This window comes from Megalops cyprinoides, chromosome 17, assembly GCF_013368585.1.
Source record: "Megalops cyprinoides isolate fMegCyp1 chromosome 17, fMegCyp1.pri, whole genome shotgun sequence".
NCBI classification, from domain to species: domain Eukaryota; kingdom Metazoa; phylum Chordata; class Actinopteri; order Elopiformes; family Megalopidae; genus Megalops; species Megalops cyprinoides.
The window spans coordinates 22,318,321-22,342,236 of NC_050599.1; the positions used below are offsets into that span (position 1 = coordinate 22,318,321).

General features: G+C 46.6%; 1 protein-coding gene across 2 annotated transcripts; it reads left to right on the plus strand.

Annotated features, from left to right (window-relative positions):
- The first annotated feature begins 128 nt into the window (after positions 1-128).
- hmbox1b (homeobox containing 1 b) lies at positions 129-23,081 on the plus strand. Of its 2 annotated transcripts, none has more exons than XM_036549705.1 (10): positions 129-340; positions 12,962-13,551; positions 14,673-14,758; positions 15,086-15,196; positions 18,357-18,510; positions 19,693-19,775; positions 21,024-21,119; positions 21,669-21,763; positions 22,226-22,309; positions 22,913-23,081. In XM_036549705.1, exons 2-10 carry the CDS (start codon positions 12,974-12,976, stop codon positions 23,054-23,056), a joined length of 1,431 nt encoding a protein of 476 aa, XP_036405598.1. In that variant the 5' UTR covers positions 129-340; positions 12,962-12,973; the 3' UTR covers positions 23,057-23,081. The 2 variants fall into 2 exon arrangements, with proteins under 2 accessions (XP_036405598.1, XP_036405599.1); XM_036549706.1 differs by having other exon boundaries at positions 21,672-21,763.
- The last annotated feature ends 835 nt before the right edge of the window (positions 23,082-23,916 follow it).

A 23,916-nucleotide genomic window follows, 5' to 3' on the forward strand; every position in this document is an offset into this window, starting at 1 on the left:
CGCGCACAGTTTATGGGAATTGTAGTATTTTATGACCTCTTACTTACAAATCTTTGCTCCCATACCTCAAAAAAGAACTACCATTCCCATGCAATTGCCGTTCAGCCTTCTAATGTTGATGTCAATATGGCTGCTGTCAGACAGACAAAGGCAAGTCAGTCTCGCCTCTGACTGAAATCAAATCAGGGGGAGAAAAAGAAGGCCGAAGGGGTTTGAAAAAAACATCATTGTTACATGCACAGCGTTGGCGACAAAGGAGGCAATTTCTGTGAGATTACTATATAATCCTGTTATTAAATGCTGTGCTGGACGGAGGCCCTGCCTAGATTCACAGATAAAGGTAAAAAACTGCAGCTAACGTTTGCGTTATGGTCCAGGACGATGTCTACCTAGTTTGCTCTTTTCCAAATTGCATGCACAACCCGATTGGGGAAATACAACCAGCTAGTTGGCTAGCCAGCAGGCTGGTAAACTAGCATGGTCGCTAAATGTGTGTATATTGAGTAACCCAAATTGACTGGGTTGGCTCGGTTCTGGATACAGTTGTGATGGTAGGGCGAGCTAGCAAGCTAGTTAGCTTCGTCTCTGTTGGTGCATTAAGACCAACTGAACTCGCTAACTAGCTAGCCAGCAAGTAAGATGCCATCCAGATTAACTCGAACTTGCTGTCGTTTTAGCATGGCGAGGCGGAAGACATTGCAGTTAAGTCGCCAGCTAGCTGGTGAACACACCATAGCTACTAAGTGTAGCGGGCGAGCGAACCCGCTTGCTTGCTTTCTGGAGAAGTAATGTTGCCAGATGCATGTGTAGCTTTAGCTAGCGTGCTAACCTGCTAGCAAGCACTGATTGCCACCGCTTCATTTTTCTCACATAGCTGACGTTAGCTAGCTAGCTAAATGGGGCAAACAGGGCGTTAACCGATTATCCAGTTGGCTGGATAGCTAGACTAGGTAGCCTTGCAAGGTTTGCAAAAGAGCCAGCCAGCTGTTTGATTTTCATTTGTTGAAGTGCGATGTGACATTATTTTAGTTGACTGTCCTTGATAGTCAGCTTGGTCGCTGTGTCTGTGGTTATTTTGGGACGAAGTTTGGGCGTTCCGCAGTATTACCAGATGTCTGTAGCTAGCTGGCTAGCCAAGCAAAACCATAAACAGAATCTCCGAGTTACGATTGTGGCCGTCTAGCTGAGACGTTTAATTTAACGTGGAGCTTGCTAGCCGTTGTACAATGTCTGTGTTCAAGTACTCCCCTATGAGCAGTCATATGTAAATATTTTATTGGTGATGATGATGGTGATGGTGCTTGACTTGATTTTTCAATCCGAGAAGACGACTCTAACCGATGCATTTTCCTACTTTTCTGCCCTCTCTTGAAACATTGTTTCACTGTATAGCTTGCACATTAACCTTACTGTATACAGAAAGACAGAAATAAGAAATGACAACTGCAAATATCAAGGTTCATTACATGTATGTTACATTTTAGAATTTTCCTTAAAAGCAATGTAGCCTGTGATGTTTAAGACGTTATCCTGGTTTTTACACTTTTTTAAAATGCTTTTCCTAACCAGTGTTGCAACTGACAGTAAAGACTGGGAGATAGATGTAGATAGAATGTAGCCAGATGTTTGAGATTTTCTTCTCCAAAATATCTCTTAATATCATCTGTTTTAAACTGACTTCATTATATTTTTTCAAGAGCTCCCCAATCTCACATTGCCTATCATACATATTTCTTGTACTCCTTCCCTTTTTTTTTGTTTTTTTTTCTCGGGGTTAACACACTGGTTTGACAGCCCAGTCCAGGGTCATGGAACTGGTGTTTCTTGAGTAAGCTGATCTCTTTGAGTTCTATTCATAATTCATTTGTGCAGTCTCAAACCTCCAGCCTTTGAGCTTCATACCTCATCTCTCGGAATATGTTCCTGGTGTGCTGGCCCTCTTAGTGAGAAGCCTACTTCTCAGGACAGGATGAAGCTGGGATGGTGCTGTCTGCTTTACATCCACAGGCAGAACCTATCCATTAACAAGCTCCTGACTGTGTTTTAGGACGTGGCTGCGCCCAGCAATCTGCTTTGATCTCTCCTTCCATCTGTGCACATGGCTTTGGGTCTGTATCACAATGGGGCCAGCCAACAGAGCTGGCTGTAGGATTTGCTGCCACTTTACTTGCGATTTTTAAAGCAGAACTTCTCCTGAAATGTAGCCTAACGGTAGGGACTAGACCCCAGTATGTGGTTATTCTTCAAGTCACAGGTTCAGTGATTCGTTACTGGGATCCCCCAATTTGTGGTTACTTTTCAAGTCACAAGTTCAGCCATTTGTTACTGGGATCAGTGTTCAAATCCTTGCTGGTTCCAAGTATGAAGAGAAAAAATCAGCCTGCATTTTTCCCTCATCAGTATTCATAAAGGAAAGTGCTCAAACTATGCAAAAAAAAAAAAACATAATTCAGCGATAGTAATTTTCCTGACTGAAAGTGTAGGGATTGCAGATTGTGTTGCAGGAAGTCATTGTGTATACACAGCTTAGGAGCCATGGTGTAGGCTTATTGAAGTGTCAAGTTACAGTCTAAACACGTACCTGTATTTAAGATGTTGTTCCTTGCCTTGGTTTAGCATGTATGCATACTGCAAAGGAAGAAACTGGTTTTACCTTGGAGAAACCCATTTCCACATTTTTTTCAAGCTCTGACATCAGTATGGAGAGGGCTGTGCTCCTCTCTGAGGCACAATCAATAAACGGGCACTTGATTTAGGCAATAACTCCCCAAAGACTCGTTTTGTTACACAGGCTCCAAATGAGTCTTCAGAGCCGTTACAGTTGCTTAGGGGACACTCTTATCCAGGGCAACTTGCATGGCTCACAGTTTTTGACATGTCATCCATTTATACAGCTGGATATTTTTGCTGAGCCAATTCAGGTTGAGTGCAATGCTTAAGGGTAATACAGTAGTGACCCACCTGGGAATTGAACTGGCAAAGTTTGGGTTCCGTGCCCTGTGCCTTACCACTGTTCCACACTGCTGTATGTGGGTACAGTTCAGTTCCACCAGTCTTTTTGTGTAGAAATGTTTGCTTCTTTATAACCAAGTGTACTCCAGTTTACATTTTTTCCCTGTGTGTCCCCAGTACCCAGAATGCACTGTGATTTTGATTGGGCTACTCTACTGCCCATGTGCATGCTACAATCACACTGTAATTGGATTTCAATTTCACAGAGTAAAACAGAGAGCAGCTTAACCTACAATGCATAAACTATATCTAAAGCTGAACCAAGCCTTTGTAGTATGTGTGCCTTTAACTGATAAAGGTGGATTTTTAAAGAATGAGTAACAGCAACACAATTCACAATTGTAATTTGCTTCAATCTGTAGATGGGCATGTGGAGCAATGCATTATGGTCTTTGTATGATGGTCAAATAGCCAGAAGTAGGGTCTGCAACCACAACCCTGGCTGACATTTATAGTTATAAAGGCAAATTAACATTGTTTAAATGTGAATGCATGCTATAATAAAACATGTATTAGCATATTATGTGCTGTAATGTACTGTGCTTCCCCTTTAAGAGTATACACAACACCCACAGGCAGTGCTGAACTTTGTATCTCACTTGCCATCTTAGACACCTCCATATCGAGTTTATTCGACAATTTCAGTCGCAGCGCAGTTCATTCGGAGCTGCATGTGAAACCTTTGATAGTGACACGGTCACACCAGCATGCAAATGAAAGCAATCAAACAGAGACCACATGAAAGGGTGGCGTTGGGCCGCGTGGAAGTGATGGTCCAGCACCACCCTCCAGCGGAACTGAAGTTTGTTCGTGGTTGCAGTCCACCCACAATTAGTGCAGCACAAAAGCAATCAGGTCCTAAAAGGTCAAGAAGGGCACCAAACAGTGGACATGACGTCTTGTGAAGTGACGTGTTTGCCTTCATGTCAGCCACCTCCAGGTGTGTCTTGTGAATAGATTTTAAAAAATGACGGTGTGTCCCCCCCCCCCCCCCCCCCCCCCCCCCCCCAAAGACAGATGCAACACTCTTTTAGTGAGCGTTTCCACTGCAGTTAATTGATAAAAGTGCCAGGTACACACAATAAAGGAAACAGCACACAGTCTTTTCCTCCAACCTGCCTCTGCATTCCCCAGATATACCCTGTTTCATATTGAGGGCAAGCAGCAAGCAAACCAAGCACAATTGAAAAGTTGCAATATGCAACCAACAGGATTCTAGTCTGCATGCAGCATGAAGTGAATCAAAAAGGCATACATGTGTTTAGAAACAAATTCAGGTTCCTTCACGTTCACCCTGCCTGGAACAAAGCAAACCGAACCTGACAGAAAGTTCTTTTTGAAAGGACACCAGGTGCAGATAACATGCAAGTGAAATTGGTGTGAAAGTGCCCTTAGTTACACAAGAGGTCTGAGAGTGTCAGGGTCACGCAAATGCTCACAAGGAGCAGAGGTTCACTCAGAAGAAATGGTCTTAGAGTAGTTACCTGCTTACAAGTGTACACATGTTTAACATGATTTTCCTATTATTATTACTGAGTAACTCTCATAACAAGCACGATCATTTATTACACAAAACTACAGAGCAGAACAGATGCACAGTAAAAGTTACACATAATTTAAATAATTAAACTTTTAAAATCTTTCATATGTCTCATACTTGAAGACTGGGGGTAGGGGATGCAGAACAATGGAGTTTTGCAATCCTGGCTGAAAGGATCATTTTGAACTTATTCTGAGCAAGGGGTCAAGTTTCACATGAAAATGGCCTTATTTGACATCCTCTGATGTTGTGTTTGAAGTGTCAATCAAAATCTTTCCTGCTGTCACTGGTGTAATATTGCTGTGTTTCCACTGTCCCACCTTAGCTGTAGGTCAGCTCTACCTGTCCTGAGACAGAGGCATCTCCTCAAGAAACTGACCCAGGCTGATAGTAAGTTGGCAGTCCGCAGATAGGAAAAGCTAGGTTTCATGCGACCCATAGCAGCTGTGTGGCTGACTCAGACACAAGCTAGAAAGGAACTGTACATTTCAAATGATTGGGTCTCGCACAGTACTTAAGTGCCAGTGACCCTGGAATGTTATTTCTGCTACCTCCTACACCCGCCAACCTTGCATGTCTTTTTGTAAATAAGTGGGTGCTTTAGCTCCACCAATAGGAGGTGTTTGTGTTACTGAAGTAGTTCTGCAGAGCCAATCAAATTACAGCACTTGTACATGGTTTACGGATGGTTACATCTCATTCATGGTTGAGTCAAACAGTGTTGAAATGGGTCTACCGGTTTTCTGGGCCATTCCCAGAATACCCACGCACATGCGTACGGTCTGCCAAATTTAAAAGTAATTATTTAAATAAAAGCACTGCTGCCACAGGCAACAGAAAATATGGAAAAATCTATCCATAACTGGATGGCTGTCCAGTTTTATAAAGACAAGATGTCTGAATGTTTTGGGTGAATGTGATCAAAAGATAAGGAGTTAGGTCTTTCCTGAGTGTGATTTAAAACAAATGTGTCCAGTCGATCCCCGGTAACAGTGTTGCTCCATTTAGAGTGGTCTCTGCTAAATTTGTATGGGATCAAGCTTTACCTAAGTATTGTTTTTTATGGCTGTTTGGATGGGTTTCCTGATGCCATTTTAATCTCACTGGATCTGAAACACATTAAACTGGACCACGTGTGTCTATACTTGAAGATGCCAGAATAAAATATGAATGAAGGCTGGCAGAGTGTTTGGTCAGTACCTGTCCACTTGTTAAACTGATGCCTTTTAGCTCATAAATCTGCTTTTTTTGAAGTCAACACAGTCCATCGTGCTGACATGGCTGAGTCAGTTCAGATCTTTAGTATGCTACAGAGCCATCACAAACATGTCTTTGCCTCAAACAGAATAGTGATATTTTTAATTTGGAGGCCCTCATATATCTTTCATGATTATGATTGTTGTTGCGGCACTGCCGGGAGGCGGACAGGCGTGCGATTGCGTTTCCGTTTCGGGATGCGTGCCAGCGTGGCAGTGTGCAGGCCCGCCGCGCTGTACATTACACCCTCCCCTCCTGGCAGCGTCCCGCCAGGCTCAGACGCAGGCTGCCTCGCTCCGCGGGTCAGGGGAGAGATATGCGCACTCACAGCTGGGACGTTTCGGGAGGCTAAATCCGGCGGATGAGTTAAACGGGGCGGACCCGGGCGAGTGAGGGGAACGGCGTGGCGGAGCGTTTCGGTGACCGGTTTCACACACGAGTCGCGCCCATAATGCTTGTGTGGCTGCACTCAGGAAACGGTTTAATCCTCCACACAAACGTGAAACACGTCTGTGCCGTTCGGCCTGGAGTGCAGTGCGCTCGGTGTAGTGCGAAACCTCCGTGCCTTCACGCAGAGCTGCTGAAATTGTTAACACATCAGACCCAGTGAGTCAACACGGGCTAAAAAAAGGCCGCGACCCCACAGCTGTAAGGGCTGAAGGCAGGGCCCTTGCTGCTTCCCTTTAGCAAGCTGAGATTGAGATATAAAGCTGTCTTACATGGAATCCCAGAGGTTCTCTCAAAGGCCCCTTTGTTTTGAATAGCAGATAGCAAGTTATTAGGAGCACTCAGCGCTGTGTATAACCAGTCCTTGTCCTTTTTGGGGGCTGGGGTGGGGCGGCTTTTTTTTTTATTTTTCATTACTGCTGAGTCGCCGAATCCAGCACTGCTAAACACTCAAAAGTCCCGCAGAAGTTTAAAAGCCATGTAGCAACACACGCTTGTCTGTGCATAAATCTTCCCCCGACACTTCTCTTTCTGCTGAGCCAAGGTCCATAAACAAATTGACCCGGCGGCAGTCAGCAGGAATTTTCCACCTCTCCAAACGCCCCACCCCCCACCGCCGCCCCCCCCCCCCCCCACTCCCCGGCCCGGCCCATGCGGAGCTTTGTCCCTCGCAAGGGAGCGAGACCGGTAGGGTCCGGACCGGCGGGTCAGAACGAGTTTTGGAAGGAAAAACAGGGCTGGAGGAATGGGACAAGCGCAGAGCACTCTCCGACGGGCAGCGCGCCTTCCTGTGGTCCTCGTTCTCCGACGCTTGGTTTTTGGAAGCTCTCTGATGGAGCCCGGGAAACGAGGGAAGGAGGGGCGATGGGGTTCCCGCTGCGCCGGTTATTTCGGATCTTCGAGCTGAACCGTTCAGCACTCAGCGGGCGAGTGCATCTCTCTGCGGCCGTTAGCCAACATCTCGTAGACTTTTCCCCGTGCGCGGTGGGGCGCCTGCTTTTGAACGTTTGGTTCGGCCCGCATTTCTCTCCCAAGGCCTTTTGCACTGACACCATTCCGTTGGAATGGAAGTGAAAAAATACAGTGAAGACAAGCAATCAGTTCTGTCTGCCTTTTCATTAGAAACCAAGCTACACTATTTCCTGCATTCTGTTTTCTTTTCTAATGAAGCTTTAAACCTTGGTACAGGGAAATACAGCCCTACATCATACATGGGCCCCCGCTTTGTTTTTGATGGATGGTTGGAGATAAGACGTCGAAAACTGAATTTAACCGGATATTGGTTTCACCTGTATGACAGTACCCCTTAGGTTAAACTTGTGTTCTGTGAATCTAGTTTCAGTGACCTGTAGTTAACTATTGCAAATTGTAAACGAGAACGAGCCAGGTGGAAAGTGTTCACAATCACGTCTCCGAGCGCCCAGAAACGGTGCCTTTCAGTGTTTAAGGCTACTTTTGTTCCTTCTTTGCGCCCTCACCTCGCTCGAAAAAGTCCTTTTTGTGCAGAAGATGTTAATATTGATCCTTTACAATGCAGTTATTTCTTATCTTTCCTTTGATGTGATAAAGACAGACGGATTAGCAGGCAGTGGGGGTGGAGGGGGGGGCGCAGGTTTCTCAATAAGTGGTGGAGGGAAGAACAAAGGGAGGAGAAAGCAGATCAGCCGTTGTCTTGTCAAAAACTTAGTCTGAGATTGCCTGCACCTCCGTTGCTGGTATGCTTAGATTGCTCTTCGCAGCCAGAGGGGTGGTCTTCTTACTCTCTTCACTAGATAAATGGAGAATAAACAGAACTAAAACAAAGGGTGACCATGGGACATGCTGCTTTAGGGTTGTGATGGTTTAGGGTTCAGTGTCAGGGGCCAGGGCCTGACCAATGGAGTCTAATGAAGGACCTCTTGGTGGCATTGTGTCCACCTTGGCGATTAGCAGTTTGGAGCTCTTTGTCCAGCTGCATTCAGTCAGAGGAGGTTGCATGAGTACCTGCATAAGGAAGCAATTAAAACAGAAATGATCTGAACACCAGTTTAGTTGCAGAGAGAAGAGCCATGACCTCCGCCTCTCTTTGCGATACTGGCATCCCGTTTGGAATACCGGGTAGGTTCATTTGAAAGCATTAACGGCGGTTTGACTTTGACAAAGAAGGCAGGGTCTTAATCGTTAAAAAGCTGACGTGCGGAGTACGCTCCCTTGACAGAGAGATTTTTGTGCTCCGCCAACCCTGCCCAACTAGATTTTGGAACAAGCGTTTTATTGGATTTCTGGAGCAAGGTATTATACACAGTTTTCATAATCAGATCAACCACAGACATATGCATGCACTCATAAGCCAGAGCTTTGCTTTGTAGCTGTAAGTGCTGGATGTTTTCTGTCATTAATCACCGTTAAAGTGAATTGTGAACCCCCCCACCCCACCGTTATGCTCACTGCAGGACTTATCTGGCAAAGGCTATATAGAGCAGGCTTTGGGAATGTGTAGCATTACTCTCTATTTCTGACCTTGTAAAAAGGAGACTCTTGCCGAAGGAACAATGGTTCAATGCCCACGTGATGTGGCAGAGACAGCCGTGATTACACGGTAAGCCCCATTCAGCATCCAGTCACGAAGACCTTCTCTCTGTACACCCACAGGCACATTTTCCTACAATGCTAATGGCCACCCAATCAAATGCAGTTACAGATCTCAGATCAGCGCTTAAATAAAGAGTGAGAAAATACATAGCGCAGAAGCACGTATTTGGCTGCGATGTCACGTGCAGCATGAAAATGGCAGCATTGTACGCGAATGCTGTTTCAGAATGGCTTTGACAGTGAGCTGAAATTCTGAAGTGCCGGGCCTCTTTGACCAAAAACCTTCAGCTGAATGTCACGAATTACAAAGGCATTTTGTTCTGGCTCTGGGTATAGAATCTGAAAGCTCTGCCTGGAGCCCACACGCTTGAGAGCTCCTCGAGGTGCTTTTCGAGAGTGTGGAAAAACTGATGAGGGACCGACACAGTGATTTTGGGAGTGTTGACCCAGAACGCACGAAACCTTCCCTCTTTAGCATGGAGAGGCAACTCAAAGCGGTTACCGATTAAACCAGTTGAAATGTAAACCGTGAGTCATTAACAGTGAAAAGTTCACCGAGTGAATAATTCATGATTCCGTTTCCATGGGAATCCCGTTTAACCTTATCGACAGCAAAAAAACTGAGATGCGTTCTGAAAAGGGATCTTCTGTCTGCTTCATGGGGAAAAACACAGTAGAGTTGGGACTTGGGCCATTTTTACACTGATGCATCAAGGTCTGAAAAAAACGACATTGAATCATTGATTTTCTTTTGCGTCAGAAGTGAATCAATCAAAACAGTTTCATTTAGCATATAAGTGAAAGGTATTGTTTTAACACTTACGTTCTGTTGAACAGTATTATACTCACTGTCTTCCTAGCTAATATTAGATTAACTGACATATCTAATATTAACATTTGAAACAGATTTAGCAATGGGTGCTACTGTAAATTTGTTTGCTAACTTTCCAATTCCATAAATTGTGCTAGCTGTTTGAATTAAGACATCTGCAGGTATCAAGCTGGCTAGTATTGTAGTATTGTGCATACTGTATTACTTAGCCTCCTAAAATTACAGTATTAGTGTAATAACTAAAGTTTTGTCTACTTATTTCAGTTCAGTTTTTGACACCTCTGTACCTTGCATGGTTTATGTTACAAAGGAATATTCATGTTTCCAAAAAAGTAAGGTTCTACTGAGAGTATGTTAGAGGGGTGTACTCTTACGCAAAATTATTCAGAGCCTTTACAGGATATAACATAAGACTGCTTGTGAAATTAAAAAAAGCAAGTTTTATTTGTGTAGCATTCTTATGGGTAGATATTTTCTTTAAGGTAGCTATTCTGATAAATGTTAAAGAGACCTAAAAATACCTCTTGCCTTTCACTTTATTTCAGTGAAACATTTTGCAAACAGCTGAGATTTGTACTAAATGACTTTAATACGTTGAGACTGAAAAATGTAACATGACAGCCAAGTCATTACACCAGTGACCAAGCAGGGGCCTCTCAGTTTCGGGACAGGAGAAGCGCAATCCAGCAGCTTTTTCGCCGTGCTCAGAACCTAGAAGGGAAAACTAATTTGGTTGGCTAACTCAGGACAATGATTAGTTAAATCGGGTGGTTAAAAGCTTGGCCGGAATGACGCCACAGTCCTCCAGGGAAAGGGCTAAGTGCAGAATGTAGACCACAATCTGATTCCTTGGCCGCCTCGGGAGACACACCAGTTTAAGGATACTCTGTGTAGATTTCCCACTGCTGACTTATCTTATGAGGACCGTTTTTTCTTTAAAGTGAAACTACTGAAAAAGTCAGCACTCGTTTAATGTTTTCTTACCGTGAGTACACATTACATTAATGCCATGTAGCGGACACTTATCCAGAGCAACTTGCATAGGTTACAGTTTACACAGTATACGTTGGTTAATGTTGGAGGGATTTTTAACGATCCTCATCCTACTCCACTCTACTCTTCCATTTGGTTGTCAAGGTCATGGTTCGTGGCAAAATCCTTTCCGCTGAAGACAATTCCTACTCCTTGGAAGTATGCTATGGAGTTCTTTTGGCGCATTTTAAAATCAGGATCACAATGAAATATTTAGTCATTATTATTTCAGTTGCTTACCTGCTGTTGATCACAACCAGGTTATATAAGAGATGTGTGTTACCTAATAAGATGACAATATTGTAAAGTGATACTAGCACCTGTGCTTCTGAATCTTTCTCCAAAGCCCAAATTCTGTTGATGAGTCCTGTTGAATGAGCATGGTATTCTCAAATACAGCTGTGGAACTGCAGTGTACCTGTAAAATGCTCAAGGAAACAGGTGGCTCATTCACTAGAGGAACTTGTCCAGACTGAGTCCTACAGCCTGAGATGTCGCAAGTTGGCATCCTGGCTGTGTCACCAGGCTAGAGTGGTTTCCAGCAGGCCCTTCTCTCTTCATCCTCTGTGTTGCATTCTGGGATTTGTAGTGTGAAAAATAGGCGTTGGACGTATGCACCCCACCCCCTGTGCAGGGTTCACGCTGAACCCTGTTCAGCTCAGCAACCCGTTTTCAGTCACAAAGCGCTCTCCAGCTGCTCATTTTCTTGTCAAAATACAATCTGGGTTTGATGCCTAAGATGGAAATCTTTCTTGGCAGGGTGCCCCTGAGAATCTCTCTCACACACTCTCTCACATGCAGGTCCATAAAACGCAGCAGTGGGTGTGAAGTCTTTCTACCAGGCTTTGCAGCTCAAGCCAGAGTAAAACTGGGACTGACTACACCTGCCGAGCTGTGCCTTAGCCTGGTGGCTTACACAGGGTCCCAGACAGAAGAGTGCAGCTCTGCTTTGAGAATGGATTCCCCATTGAGCAGTTGCTTCCAGTCAGAGCAGTCTAAAAACCGTTTGGCGCAGGAAACAGCCACGCAGTCCTGTTTCGGGTCAATAGGAACCATTGTTCATCTGATTTGACTATTTAAATGAGCAGGGGGCATAGACGTGGACTTCGGTTGGCGTTCGTCTGAACTGCACGGGAAGAGCCGGTTGGCTAACGTTAGCTCGCCGGCTCTCGTGGTCGGCAGCCGCGCCGCTCGCCAGCTGAAATTAATCGTGGCGTTAATTGCGAGCGCACTCGGTAGCGGCTCGTAGTTTGAAGAGGATTTGCTCTTTATGAGCGGTTCATTTTTAATGAGTTTGGAGAATCAATTCGGAGACCCGTCTAAATCTGGGTCATATTTTACCCGGCGCTTCGCATGAAACATGCAGGAGCTGCACTCGCAGCCTTTGGAAAAGCTGAAAAAGAAAATCAGAGTGGTTTGTAGATGGCAGGAAAGAAACTGAGTGGGACTGTAGTGTATTTTGTGATAAAAGACCTAAAGCCACTGAAAACTAAAGGGGTGTCAGTCAAGAATCCCTCTGCTGAATGACCTTTACTCACACCCGCAGCTCATTTGAAAACGTAAACATATTAGATGTCACAAGTGAGAGGGCGAGAAGCATTTGCATTTGTAGGTAATCATTAACGACAGTTTATCATCTTTCCTTTGTCACTTTTTCAGTCTGGGAGAAGGGAACAGGGGTGTCCTTTGTTGTAAAAATTTTCATTTTTAAATGCTGGAAAACTAGCTTCCCTGCAACAAGTTTCTTGTGATGAACTGAATTGTGGGACTCTGCACAGGGATGTTCAGAACGAATGGCTTGCAAAGAATCATCCAAACCTGTAGCCTGGCTGACTTAATAGTCGTCTTTATTAATTGTACCACCGGGACTTTGCGTATTGCAAGTACACTCTTGGGAAAGGAAGATATTGCTTCTTATTAAGTAAATATTTTGTTACTAAGTAACTGAATAAATGGCCTAATTCAGTAACCAGCTGCTGTCATAACTGGGCAGGTTATGTTTTTGCATATGTTCTTGGCAGAGTTCTGTTTTTTTTTTTTTTTTTCATCTTTATCTTATGTGCTGCATCCTGTTTTGAAAAATGAAAAAATTGTGATGAAAAATGACTCGTTTAGCCAGGGCTACTCTCATTCTTATTCTTGGAGTTTAGGAATGTGTTGAGAAAAAAGGCTGAGATATGAGGTGGCGTTTTTGCAGTAGATCACTGTTGATGGGTAACTGACGTCCCCGCCGATCTCTCTGTCCCACGTCCCCTCTGACCCCCCCGCAGCTCTTCTCCAGAATGTCGCACTACACGGACGAGCCCCGCTTCACTATCGAGCAGATCGACCTGCTGCAGCGTCTACGGCGCACAGGCATGACCAAGCAGGAGATCCTGCACGCGCTCGACACCCTGGACCGGCTGGACCGTGAGCACGGGGACAAGTTCGGCCGGCGCCCGGCCTACGGCGGCGGGAGCGGCGGCGGTGGCGGGATCTCGGCCGCGGGCGGCGCCGGCAACAACGGCAGCAACAACACCACCTCCTCCACCTCCTCCTCCTCGGCCTCCAGCAACGTGGCAGCCTCCTCGTCCACCGCCACCACCGCCACGCAGACGCAGTACCGCGGCGGGCTCTCGCCGTCGCCCAGCAACAGCTACGACACCTCCCCACCGCCGCCCGCCGCCGTCTCCTCCGCCGTGTCCCTGGTGGCGGTGGCGGCGCAGAACGGGCGGGACAGCCTGGTGGCGGCCGCCACGCCTAACGGGAAGCTGTCCCCGCCCCGCTACCCCGTCAACAGCGCCGTCGGACCCCGGGGGTACAGCTTCGAGGCTGCCGAGGAGGAGCTGGACATCGACGACAAGGTGGAGGAGCTGATGAGGTCAGCGGGCGTGGCTGGGACCCCGCAGGGGGTTGGGGGGTGGGATCTTGGGCGGGAATTTGGGGGCAGGCTAGGAGCCGCATGGTACAGTGTGGCATTTTGGGTGCCTGGCCAAGTTCGAGCCATGCCCATGCACATTATCCATGTAGGGAATTGTATTTGCAGTTGTAATTACATTACATAATGTAGTGTAATGTAATTGTAATTGTAATTGAACTGTAATGGGGAAAGAATTTAATGAAACTAATAAAATAAGAAATTAGAATTAGAAAGTACCCTGGCAGGATTCACTCAAGAGCGCTATGCATGCACTGAATAGATCAGACCAAAAAGACGAAGCATGCTCCTTTGGTCAGCACTTTGGTCCGTTATAACAGGGCTGCCCTTGTAAATTCACATAATGACAGGACATGTTGACATCAGGAGTTTACAGAGGTGGCTTCCGCAGCGCACACATGCAGCGAGTGGGAAGTGGAGAGGGCCGCAGCGCCGTGAAACGGGAGCGTTCCCTGCACCTCCGCGCTCCGCTGCAGCATAATGAACACAGACTCGCGCCTCCTCCTCCTCCTCCTCCTCCTCCTCCTCCTCCTCTCAGCAGTCTGCAGCCTCTACATAATTACATACGGAGTATTGATCTGCTTCTGTCAGAAAGGAAAGCCGAGGCGGGGAAGGGCCCGCGTCGATTTCGCACGCAGGCCTAATTTTAGGCATATTCCCCGGCAAGCCGAATCGATGGGAATGTGGATGGGCGGGCGGGGGGTTGGGGGGGGGGGGGGGGCAGCCGCAGTCTGTTTTCTGTCTGATGAGACGAGGGGGTATCGACTGACGGCATTCGAAGCTGTCAACACACTGCGGAGGTGACGGCAGTCCATCTCACCTCTGCTCTTTTGTGATCTTGAGAGTGTGCGCACACACACACACACACACGTACACACACACACACACACATACACACACACATTCATGCCCGTGCACACCCACATGTGGCGCAGAGAGTCGCAAGTAGAACAGGTTCTTGTCTTTGATGATGAACCCTCGGTTACAAACTGCAGCCAAGTGCTAATCTACCCTTAATCCAGGGTGGCTCCCCTCTCAGCTCTCCCTGTGTTCCTCTCCCTCAGGCGGGACAGCGGGATCGTCAAGGAGGAGATCAAGGCCTTCCTGGGGAACAGGCGTATCTCACAGGCAGTGGTGGCCCAGGTCACAGGTGAGTGTGGGCCCCCCTTCTATGAAGCTGTCATTACACTGAGGAGTAGTATCTTTACTGGAATGATAATAAAGATTGATGTCTTTTTTTTGTATGTTTTTTTAGTGCCACCCCACCCCTTCCGGTGGGTGTTGGCGTATGTCTGTCCAGCTGAGTCTCTAGCTGTCCCTTTAGCCAAGTGGTCTGCGTATGCGCATATGCACAGTGTGTGTGTAACTGCTGAGCGCTGACCTTTTCGTGTGTGAGCGCAGGTGTGCTTGTTTGTGACTGTGAGCGCTGTTTAGCTGAGCCGTTGCCCGTTTTTGCTCTCCCTCCCCTCCGCCACAGGTATCAGCCAAAGCCGGATCTCCCATTGGCTGCTGCAGCAGGGCTCCGACCTCAGCGAGCAGAAGAAGAGGGCCTTCTACCGCTGGTACCAGCTGGAGAAGACCACGCCCGGTAATGCCCACCCCCACCCCTGCCTCTGGGTGCAGCTCCCCTATGATAGCTTGTACTGTGAAGTCTGTGCTTGCTGGTACAGACTGGCCTGAATCTTGTTTTTAGTCAGTAGAGACTCCAACACCCCCAAGACCTCTCTTACAGGGCAGGGGCTGCCTGACCCGGTGATATAAATATGTATGTACACTAATCTCCTGCTGCAGCCTGGGAATTACTTTGCCACCCACACTTAACAGAGCTGTTGTCTGTGTACTGAATTCTGCCATTATAACGATGTTCTATTTTAATCTCATTATAATGTCACCTTTGTGGATATCAAGGAAAAAAGTGGCTTTTCTCCCCAACTGCTCCACAATAGCCAGAGCAGAAGGGGATACATACAGATGCTTCATTTTATATCAGATGCTAATCAGAAGTCATTATCATAGTGTACTGTCTGTAACAGTAGGCAATAGCAAAATTTAAAAAACTGAAACCACCACCAGCTTCTGAAATGACTGCACACTGGATGATAAGCAGTGTGTGTGCACGCATCTGCACGTATTTGTGTGTGTGTGTGTCTCTGTGTGTGTCTGTGTGTTTATGCGTATTTTGTGTGTGTGTGTGTGTGTGTGTGTGTGTACGTGTACGTGCACTCGTGTGTACGTGTACGTGCACTCGTGTGTGTGTGTGTGTGTGTGTGTGTGTGTGTGTGCGCGCGTGCGCGCGTGCTTGCGTGTGTGTGTGTGTGTGTGTGTCTCTGTGTGTCTCTGTGTGTGTCTGTGTGTTTATGCATACTTTGTGTGTCTGTGTGTGTGTGTGTGTGTGTGTGTGTGTGTGTGTGTGTGTGTGTGTGTGTACGTGTACGTGTACGTGTACGTGCACTCATGTTTGTACGTGTACGTGCACTCGTGTGTGTGTGTGTGTGTGTGTGTGTGTGTGTGTGTGTGTGTGTGTGTGTGGTTATAGACACATCCTCCGTTTCCCCCCGTCCTCTAACCCTCTCTCTGCGGCTGTGTCCTTCAGTGTAGTGGCGTGCTGCCAGACCTGGCACCAGTAGTTACATTATTTATGGAGACACTTCCTGCTCTTGTCCTCTGTGATGCTTCTATCTGGGCACGATCTCTCCCCAAACCTGCGCGTGGTGTGTAGATGATGAGAAAGGAATCATCACCTGCTTTAATACTGCAGGGACAGAGGGTCACTGAAAGCCCTCTGCAGGAACCCAGGGAAAGCATTTCGTTGGACACGATGAGTGTTACTGAATCGCCGCAGTGAGGGCCCAGACTTTCCGCTAACAGAAATTTTTGCCCGTCTGAATGATTGAAAGGGTTTAAAACGATCTGTCATCACGGAATTGCATCTGTTACTGAGATGGCAATTTAGAATTTCAAAACAGCCCGCATGTCATAAATAGCCGTGTATGATTGACGTGACTTAGCCGTGGATCTCCCTCTGTTGTTTGTTTACCCGGGTGCTGTCTGTGTGTAACGAATGCAGAATTTCAGTAAGACTCACGAGTTGAGCCGTTTTCTGAGGGAGTGGCAAAATGCACCATAAAACTCTATCTTGGTAAATGCCCTTTCACTGACACCAAGTGTGTGCAAGTCGCTCTGGTTTTGGCTGTCTATATGTGGTCTGTCCCTGAAGAGAGGTGAGAGGTTAGGGGAAAGTACAGTCTGAGAAAAGTGCAGAGATTATTAAAAAAGATCCACCTTTTCAGACTACATCTCGATTCCACCTCAATCTCCACCCCCTAACACCTGCTATTTGTATTACTTGTATTACTTGCTGTTTATTTTACATGTAGAATCGCAATGTGTTTTGGATTCTGTGATCTAGTGACTGACGTATGGCAGTATACTTGGCTTCCCTTGTCTAGTCAGATTGCACAGGTTAACTTGTGGTTGGGCTTAAATAGTGTTATGCTCACACTCACTGGTCTGGGAGTGTTGTTAGCCTGGTCTGACACTGTTACTCATTCTACTTGAATGGATACACTTCTGTTCTTTTGTGCTGGAAGTCACTCTGGATAAGAGAATCTGCTAAATGAATGTAATGTAAAGTTAAAACAGGGATGGTAGGAAAGGAGGGTGCATCCAACCAAACACTTAGATAGAGGCCTACATGCACGCTGCCAGACAGCATACTCTTTTTTTCCTCAAGGTTCAATTAGGTCTACAGTCTTTATTAAATTATAACTAAAATTTACCACTTGTTTTTTTTCCTCTCTGCAGAGATATATCACAGATGACCTTTATCCCGTAGAATGTCATGTGAAGTAGATAACAGATTCAAAGAATCAAGTCGATAAAAATCAAATAAGGCCTTAGGTTCTCACAAACCCATTGGCGGCAGTGCCAATACATTGACTCATCAAGATATTACTTTTCTTTGGCCGATGTAAACGTGATTACAAAGAATATCTCTAGTACTTCGGTTTATTTCTGGTACATAGTTGTGTATAGTATGTAGGTATGTATGGTACCAGTCAAAAGTTTGGACACACCCGATTAAGAGAATGGGAAAACATGCATTCAAGGACATTCTTTAGACTTATGCTAAAATGCTTGAAATTTGATTCTTAGACATAATGCATACATATGAATCATATTTTTCTTCCAAAAAATATTTTTGGCTATTTTGAAGAATCTAAATATATGTAAATATAAGTTTGGATTTGTTTAACACTTTGGCCACTGCATAATTCCTTTTGGGTTATTTCACAGTTTTGATGTCTGTTGATGTCTGTTTGATGTGTACTATTATTCTAAAAAGTGGAAAATAGTAAAAATAAAGAATAAAAGTTATGTCCAAACTTTTGACTAGTACTGTACATTATTACATTACATTATTGGTATTTAGCAGATGCTCTTATCCAGAGCGACTTGCATCAGTTACAGTTTTTTACAATGTTATCCATTTATACAGCTGGATGTTTACTGAGGCAATTGCCCAGGGGTACAATAGCAGTGCCCCAGCTTGGAATTTAACTGGCAACCTTTCGGTCATGAGTCCTGCTCCTTAACCACCATGCTACATTGCTACCCACTGTATATAGTATAGTTGCATAGGTGTGTTTTCACAGTTGTGTTTAGTTATGACAGGGGCTGGAATGGCCGTGTCCCAGCTGATGCTGTAGTGCTGAAACGTGCTGAGAACTGTCTCCGCTTGGTCCCAGGTGCCACCCTCAACATGCGGCCCGCCCCCATGGCCCTGGAGGACGTGGAGTGGAGGCAAACCCCACCCCCGATCAGCTCCGCCCCCGGAAGCTTCCGCCTGCGGCGGGGCAGCCGCTTCACCTGGCGGAAGGAGTGCCTGGCCGTCATGGAGAGGTGGGGGGTGGGGGGGGGGGGGGGGGTTAGAAAGTAGGGGGCGCTTCAAATACAGAGGTGCCGTGTGCTTGTTCTGCACTGGGACACTGAACCCAGCACAGAGGATTCAGTAATAAACTGAAAAGTGAACCCATTACTCAGCATTAAAAATGCACATTTCTACTCACGACTCTACGATGTGTCCCACTGTGTTTGTTTTCTCGAAAGCCTTACGCCGTACTGAAACTGCACTTCTGTGACTGTAGTCATTATCGCTACATTATAAATTTGTGCTGATGTCAGGATTAACTTTCTGCCTGTATTCTACCAGCGACATGGCTATTTTGTGGACTGTTCGTGGAGGGAATTAAGTTGATGTAAACCATTATTTTCACAGCTGCACAGAAACATGCTTTATGAATGCTTTCAAAGTCAAATATAAGGCTGCACATGATATCATAAATAATGCAAAATGTATACAGTTTTGCTGAGAGCTTTATTGTGGTGTGGCTTAGGTCAACAGGAACCTTTATGTTCGGGTGGTGATAACCAGCTTTATCAGGGATTTTTTTTCTCATTCATTACCATTGTTCTGTTGGGTTTGAAATGCTGAAGTATTTACAGTGTCATACTCTTGTTAAAAGAAAGCACTTAGCTTGTTAGGACCAGGATATAAGGGTTGGCTAAGGCTCACCGATTTTTAAGCGTTCGGACAAATCCAAAATGGAATCTGGATTAAGTTTTTCTCTTTCTGCTGTCCTCTGCAGCATGTAGTAATACTAGGCATGCTAGCAGTGCACACCCAGCTGTGATGGCCGTTCCAAGGTGTGATAACTAGCTTTTGGCTTTTCTCAAATGTGATGGGCCATGCTGACCTGTGATGTGTATCTTTTCACTACTCCAAGCTCTGTTGGATACATTCTGTCTGTGATGGGTACCTCCCAGCTTTACCAAATTCACATGGGTACCTTTCGGCTTTTCCAGGCTGTGGTGGGTACCGTTCAGCCGCTCAGAGCTGTGATGGATAGACAGATGGAACGGTATAGATGATCATATAGATTGACCTGATCTTCTCAGGATTCAGCTTGATCCTCATTCAGCTTGAATGGATACACTTCCGTTATTTTGTACTGGAAGTCACTCCGGATAAGACTGAGTGTAACGCAATGCAATGATTCATAATGTTCTCCCCTCTACCTCCAGCTACTTTAATGAAAACCAGTACCCTGACGAGGCCAAGAGAGAGGAGATCGCCAACGCCTGCAACGCTGTCATACAGAAACCAGGTGAGACAAGTCACGCTTAAAGTGGGGAAATCAAATCAGTCGATTTAAAAATGAATATATTGTTCCTTTGCAGTAATAAAAATAAACATTCAAAAGCTCTTAATTTGTGTAAATGCCTGTGAGTTAAGAGTTAGATGTAGCTGATGTAGTCAACTCTCTGTACAATAAGCTGGTTTATGTCTCACTATTTCAAATTTCAACTAATGTTCTTTTTAGCGGTGCTAACAGGTAGGAACAGCATTGTTAGTTTGATGCTGCTTTCTGGGATCTGGAGGAAAATAGTAATGATATTACATGGAAAACTAATGTTCCAGCTAAAACTTTAGTATGAGCAATTTAGTTTGAAATTGATGGCCGGCTTCCACAGGCTTTAGGAGGCTTGTATTGGCATAATGTAATTTGTTGTAGGGAGTCTCTGATTGCTTTCATCAGAGTTCAGTGCAGCTCTTCTATAATTGTAAAGCATAAAGAGGTAAAACTGTTCATTTTTGTAGGAGTGGTTAGAATTCAGTCTGAACTAATCGAAGACTATTTTTTCCATCGTCCCTTTATATAGAATAATTGATTTTTTTTTTCATCATTGTGTTTGTCAGTGTCTATCCATTGATTCATTTAGAAAAATGAAAGCGATGCTACCAGAGTAGCACATATTCCCAGAGCCGGTGCTGTCTGCGTTCATACAGCAACATAAAGCAAAAAGCACAACTTCCCACAACACCCAGCTCCGCTATTCTGCGCCTCCTCAATCATATGCCCTCCCAGAACCGCAGTTACTGCCGCTATAAATAGCCACGTATGTGGGAAAGCAAATGTCTGGAGGACTGTAAAATCGCACAGAATTTTACAGAGTTTGTTTGAAAGTAGTGAGCGGCGGTCAAGGTTTAGCGTGTAGCTCTGTGCTGTGATTCAGTCTTTGCTGATGTGCAGTCCCCGGCTCTGTTCACACCTATCCTGTGTCCAGCAGACTGCTGTCCCACAGTGCGCACCGGCTGTCTTTTTACATTTTTTTCCACAATTCGTCACTTGCCAGATGCTCTCATCCAGACCGGTGTACAAAGCAAAGGTACAAAAGCACGTATGATATCGCACATTTACTGCAAACGGTACAGACCGAAAGCAACCAGAACTGAATGAGTGGCAGCCCATCCCACTAAACCGTAACAACCTGTGATAACCTAAATGCAGAAGCAGCTGTCTTCTGGCCGAGTGACCTGATGCGACTGTCCTTATTTACGGCCCCGCCCACAGGGAAGAAGCTGTCCGACCTGGAGAGAGTCACGTCCCTGAAGGTGTACAACTGGTTCGCCAACCGGAGGAAGGAGATCAAGAGGAGAGCCAATATTGGTAACGTGTCAGGCCATGGGGGAGGGTTGGGGAGGGGGGCGAGTGCGGCTCTGAGATTGAGGGGCTATGCTCACACACGCACGCTGACGTTAAAACGTTCCAAACCTCTCGTGCGGTCGCATTCTTTTCGAATTGTCGCTTTTAGGACCAGATTTCAGAAACTCGACTACGTAATAGCACCTTTAAAAGAAAGACTTGAAGTACTGAAGAATTGAAGAAGTGGTGTCATTAGCATGTAAAACTTGGGGATGTATTAGACCATTTGCAACTGATGGAGTTTGCTGCTTGGGGTTCATCTGTTTGTTTGGAAGTAGTAGCCAACAAACAGCAAACTGCCATTTTGAACACACACCTCCAGCTGGTAGAGTGCAGTAAGGTTACGGTTCATCATGGCTAATGGACTCAGGTCCATCTAAAGTGGCAAAACTCTTTTGCCCTTTTTATTAGACCTTTAGAGCGATTTGATAGGGACGCCGTATTGAGTAAACACATGGTTGGGGGTGCCTGTGAAGTGTCGGATGTGTCATGGCAAGGTCTGTTTTTTCGAAGAAGCAACAATCCTGGAGAGCCATGGGATAGACGTCCAGAGCCCGGGAGGCCACTCCAACAGCGACGACATCGACGGCAACGACTACGCTGAGCAGGTAGCTGCCACCTGCGGGGGGGGGGGGGGGGGGGGGGGGTGCGGCGAAGAGCAGGGGGGGGGGGGGGGGGTGCGGCGAAGAGCAGGGGAGGGGTTTGTACCAGATTACACCCGGCAATATCTATAACTACATTACAGCTGTGAGGAGAGTCCATTACCTGATGGCTTTTTGAAGTATAATCATTTAACAATCCATTCTCCCCGGATCACAAGGTTTCTGTCTGAGCGGGGCATGACCAGCATTTTCGGGGGAGGGGGGTGATTGTTTTGGTACGACGCCTGCATTAAAATGAGATGATATGCTGCCTGCTTTATGCCGATCAGCCCATGCAAATAAGCAGCCGCGGCAGACTTCACGCTGACAACGGCTGTCTCATTCACTGCCTTGTCTCCACAGAGCTGTGTGCAGTGATTATTAATCATAACGGCCAACAAAGTGACATTCATAAAACCCGTTTCACAGGGCTGCGACGTCCCCTACTTCGAGAAAAGACCGCTGCCCAGACCCTTTGGTTTCTACAGACTTGAACCCTCATCGCCAACACAGGTACGTGCGGGTCAGTGCACGGCCCTCACTCCTGTCACACACTGAGGTTGTCTTTGTGGGGGGAAAAATAAACTAAAAACTGCATCTGTCTTTAAAGCCTGTAGTGGTCACGCTACTGTAAAAGGCTGCCGGTTGAGTGTTAGCAGCTGAATAACAATAGCATGTCTGTGTTGGTTGTGACAGGGTGCTGCTGGGTATATTTCATTAAAATGACTGTGTGAACAGCACAAGGCAATTCACCAAGGTCGCCTGGGAGCTAAAATCTCACCTAAATGCACCAGATTTAGAAATGTTACAAAAATAAGTCTTAATAGGTGCCAATGTACGGAGGGAAAGCATGTTTAATTTGGATTGATCTAAACATCCAGCTGTTGAGGTGAGTCACCAAACTCTTCGTGTCGTGATAACTTCCTAATGTCGCTGTGTGCGGTGACCTTGGTTTAATTTGTCTTGAATGGACCCCCCTGTGACATCACACGCTTGTCATGGTCACAGAACTTTCCTCAAACTGATGTAACCCCCCTGCAGGGTGGGAGCACACAGATTGGGGCAGGTGTTCCAGACTGACCCCTGACCCCTGACCTCTCACCCCCCCCCATCCAGGATGACAGCACCAGCCACAGCGACCACCAGGACCCCATTTCCCTGGCCGTGGAGATGGCCGCTGTCAACCACACCATCCTGGCTCTCTCCCGCCAGGGCGGCGTCCCCGGAGACATCAAGACAGAGGCCCTGGACGACGATTGAAGAGGCCCCGGGGGAGGAGGCGGGCCCCGGGGGGCCAGAGGGCGGGGGGGAAGGGCGCGGACGCGTGTGACGGCGTGGGCAGGGCGGGGTGGGTTGGGGGGTGTGGCCGCGGTGGCGCGTGTGCGTTCAGGTGGTGGGGCGGTGGCATTAAAGGATGACCAAAACTATGTGTAATCCCATAGGCTTTAGAAGTTTTCCGTCTTGAATTTAACCTCCCTCTTTCCCTCTTTCGTCCCCCGCCCTCCCCTTCCCACAGCGCCCCTGCCTGCTCCCAGGTGGGCTTCCTCTGCTGGCTAGAACAGATTTGTATATGCTCATGTCTGTTTGAGAAGAATTAACAGAAAAAGACGATAGAACATTTTATCTAAATTCTCCCTATGGCATGGTGGCGTTTGTCTTGGCTTTGTTTTTTTTGTTTTTTTCTGTCCCTCCACGCAGCTGGCGTGACAAATAATTGCGGACCCCGCCAAAATCCTGTTCCCCTTCACTCCTCATGGGTGGGAGAGCTCTCCCTGACCCCCTACCTCCCCCCGACCCCCAATCCCTGCCCCCACCCCCGTCCCGGAACCTCAGTATTAATCATCCGTGTTCTCCCTGTCGCTGTGCTTCCTATAACTTTGTGTCCGTGTGCGATGCTGTGGTAGAGCAGCGGTGGCCTCTCCTAGTTAGCCTTGTCGAACAGCGAGGGGAGAAGGGGGCGAGGGGGGGGGGGGGGGGGAGGGCTTACTTTTGGCTCAGGGGGAGCTGGCGTGGGGACGAGGACATATCGGGAGTGGACTCAGAAGGAGGTGGGTGGGGGGTGTGCGTGGAGGGGGTTAAGTCGGGCTCTGTTGGTGGTCCGGCGTCTCAGATACTCCAGG

Excerpts from the sequence above, each read along its gene's own strand:
- hmbox1b (XM_036549705.1), top strand. The coding sequence starts at position 12,974 with ATGTCGCACTACACGGACGAGCCCCGCTTCACTATCGAGCAGATCGAC. Across the intron at positions 19,776-21,023 it reads CGCTGTCATACAGAAACCAG|GGAAGAAGCTGTCCGACCTG; the intron begins GTGAGACAAGTC and ends CCCCGCCCACAG. Across the intron at positions 21,120-21,668 it reads CAAGAGGAGAGCCAATATTG|AAGCAACAATCCTGGAGAGC; the intron begins GTAACGTGTCAG and ends GTTTTTTCGAAG.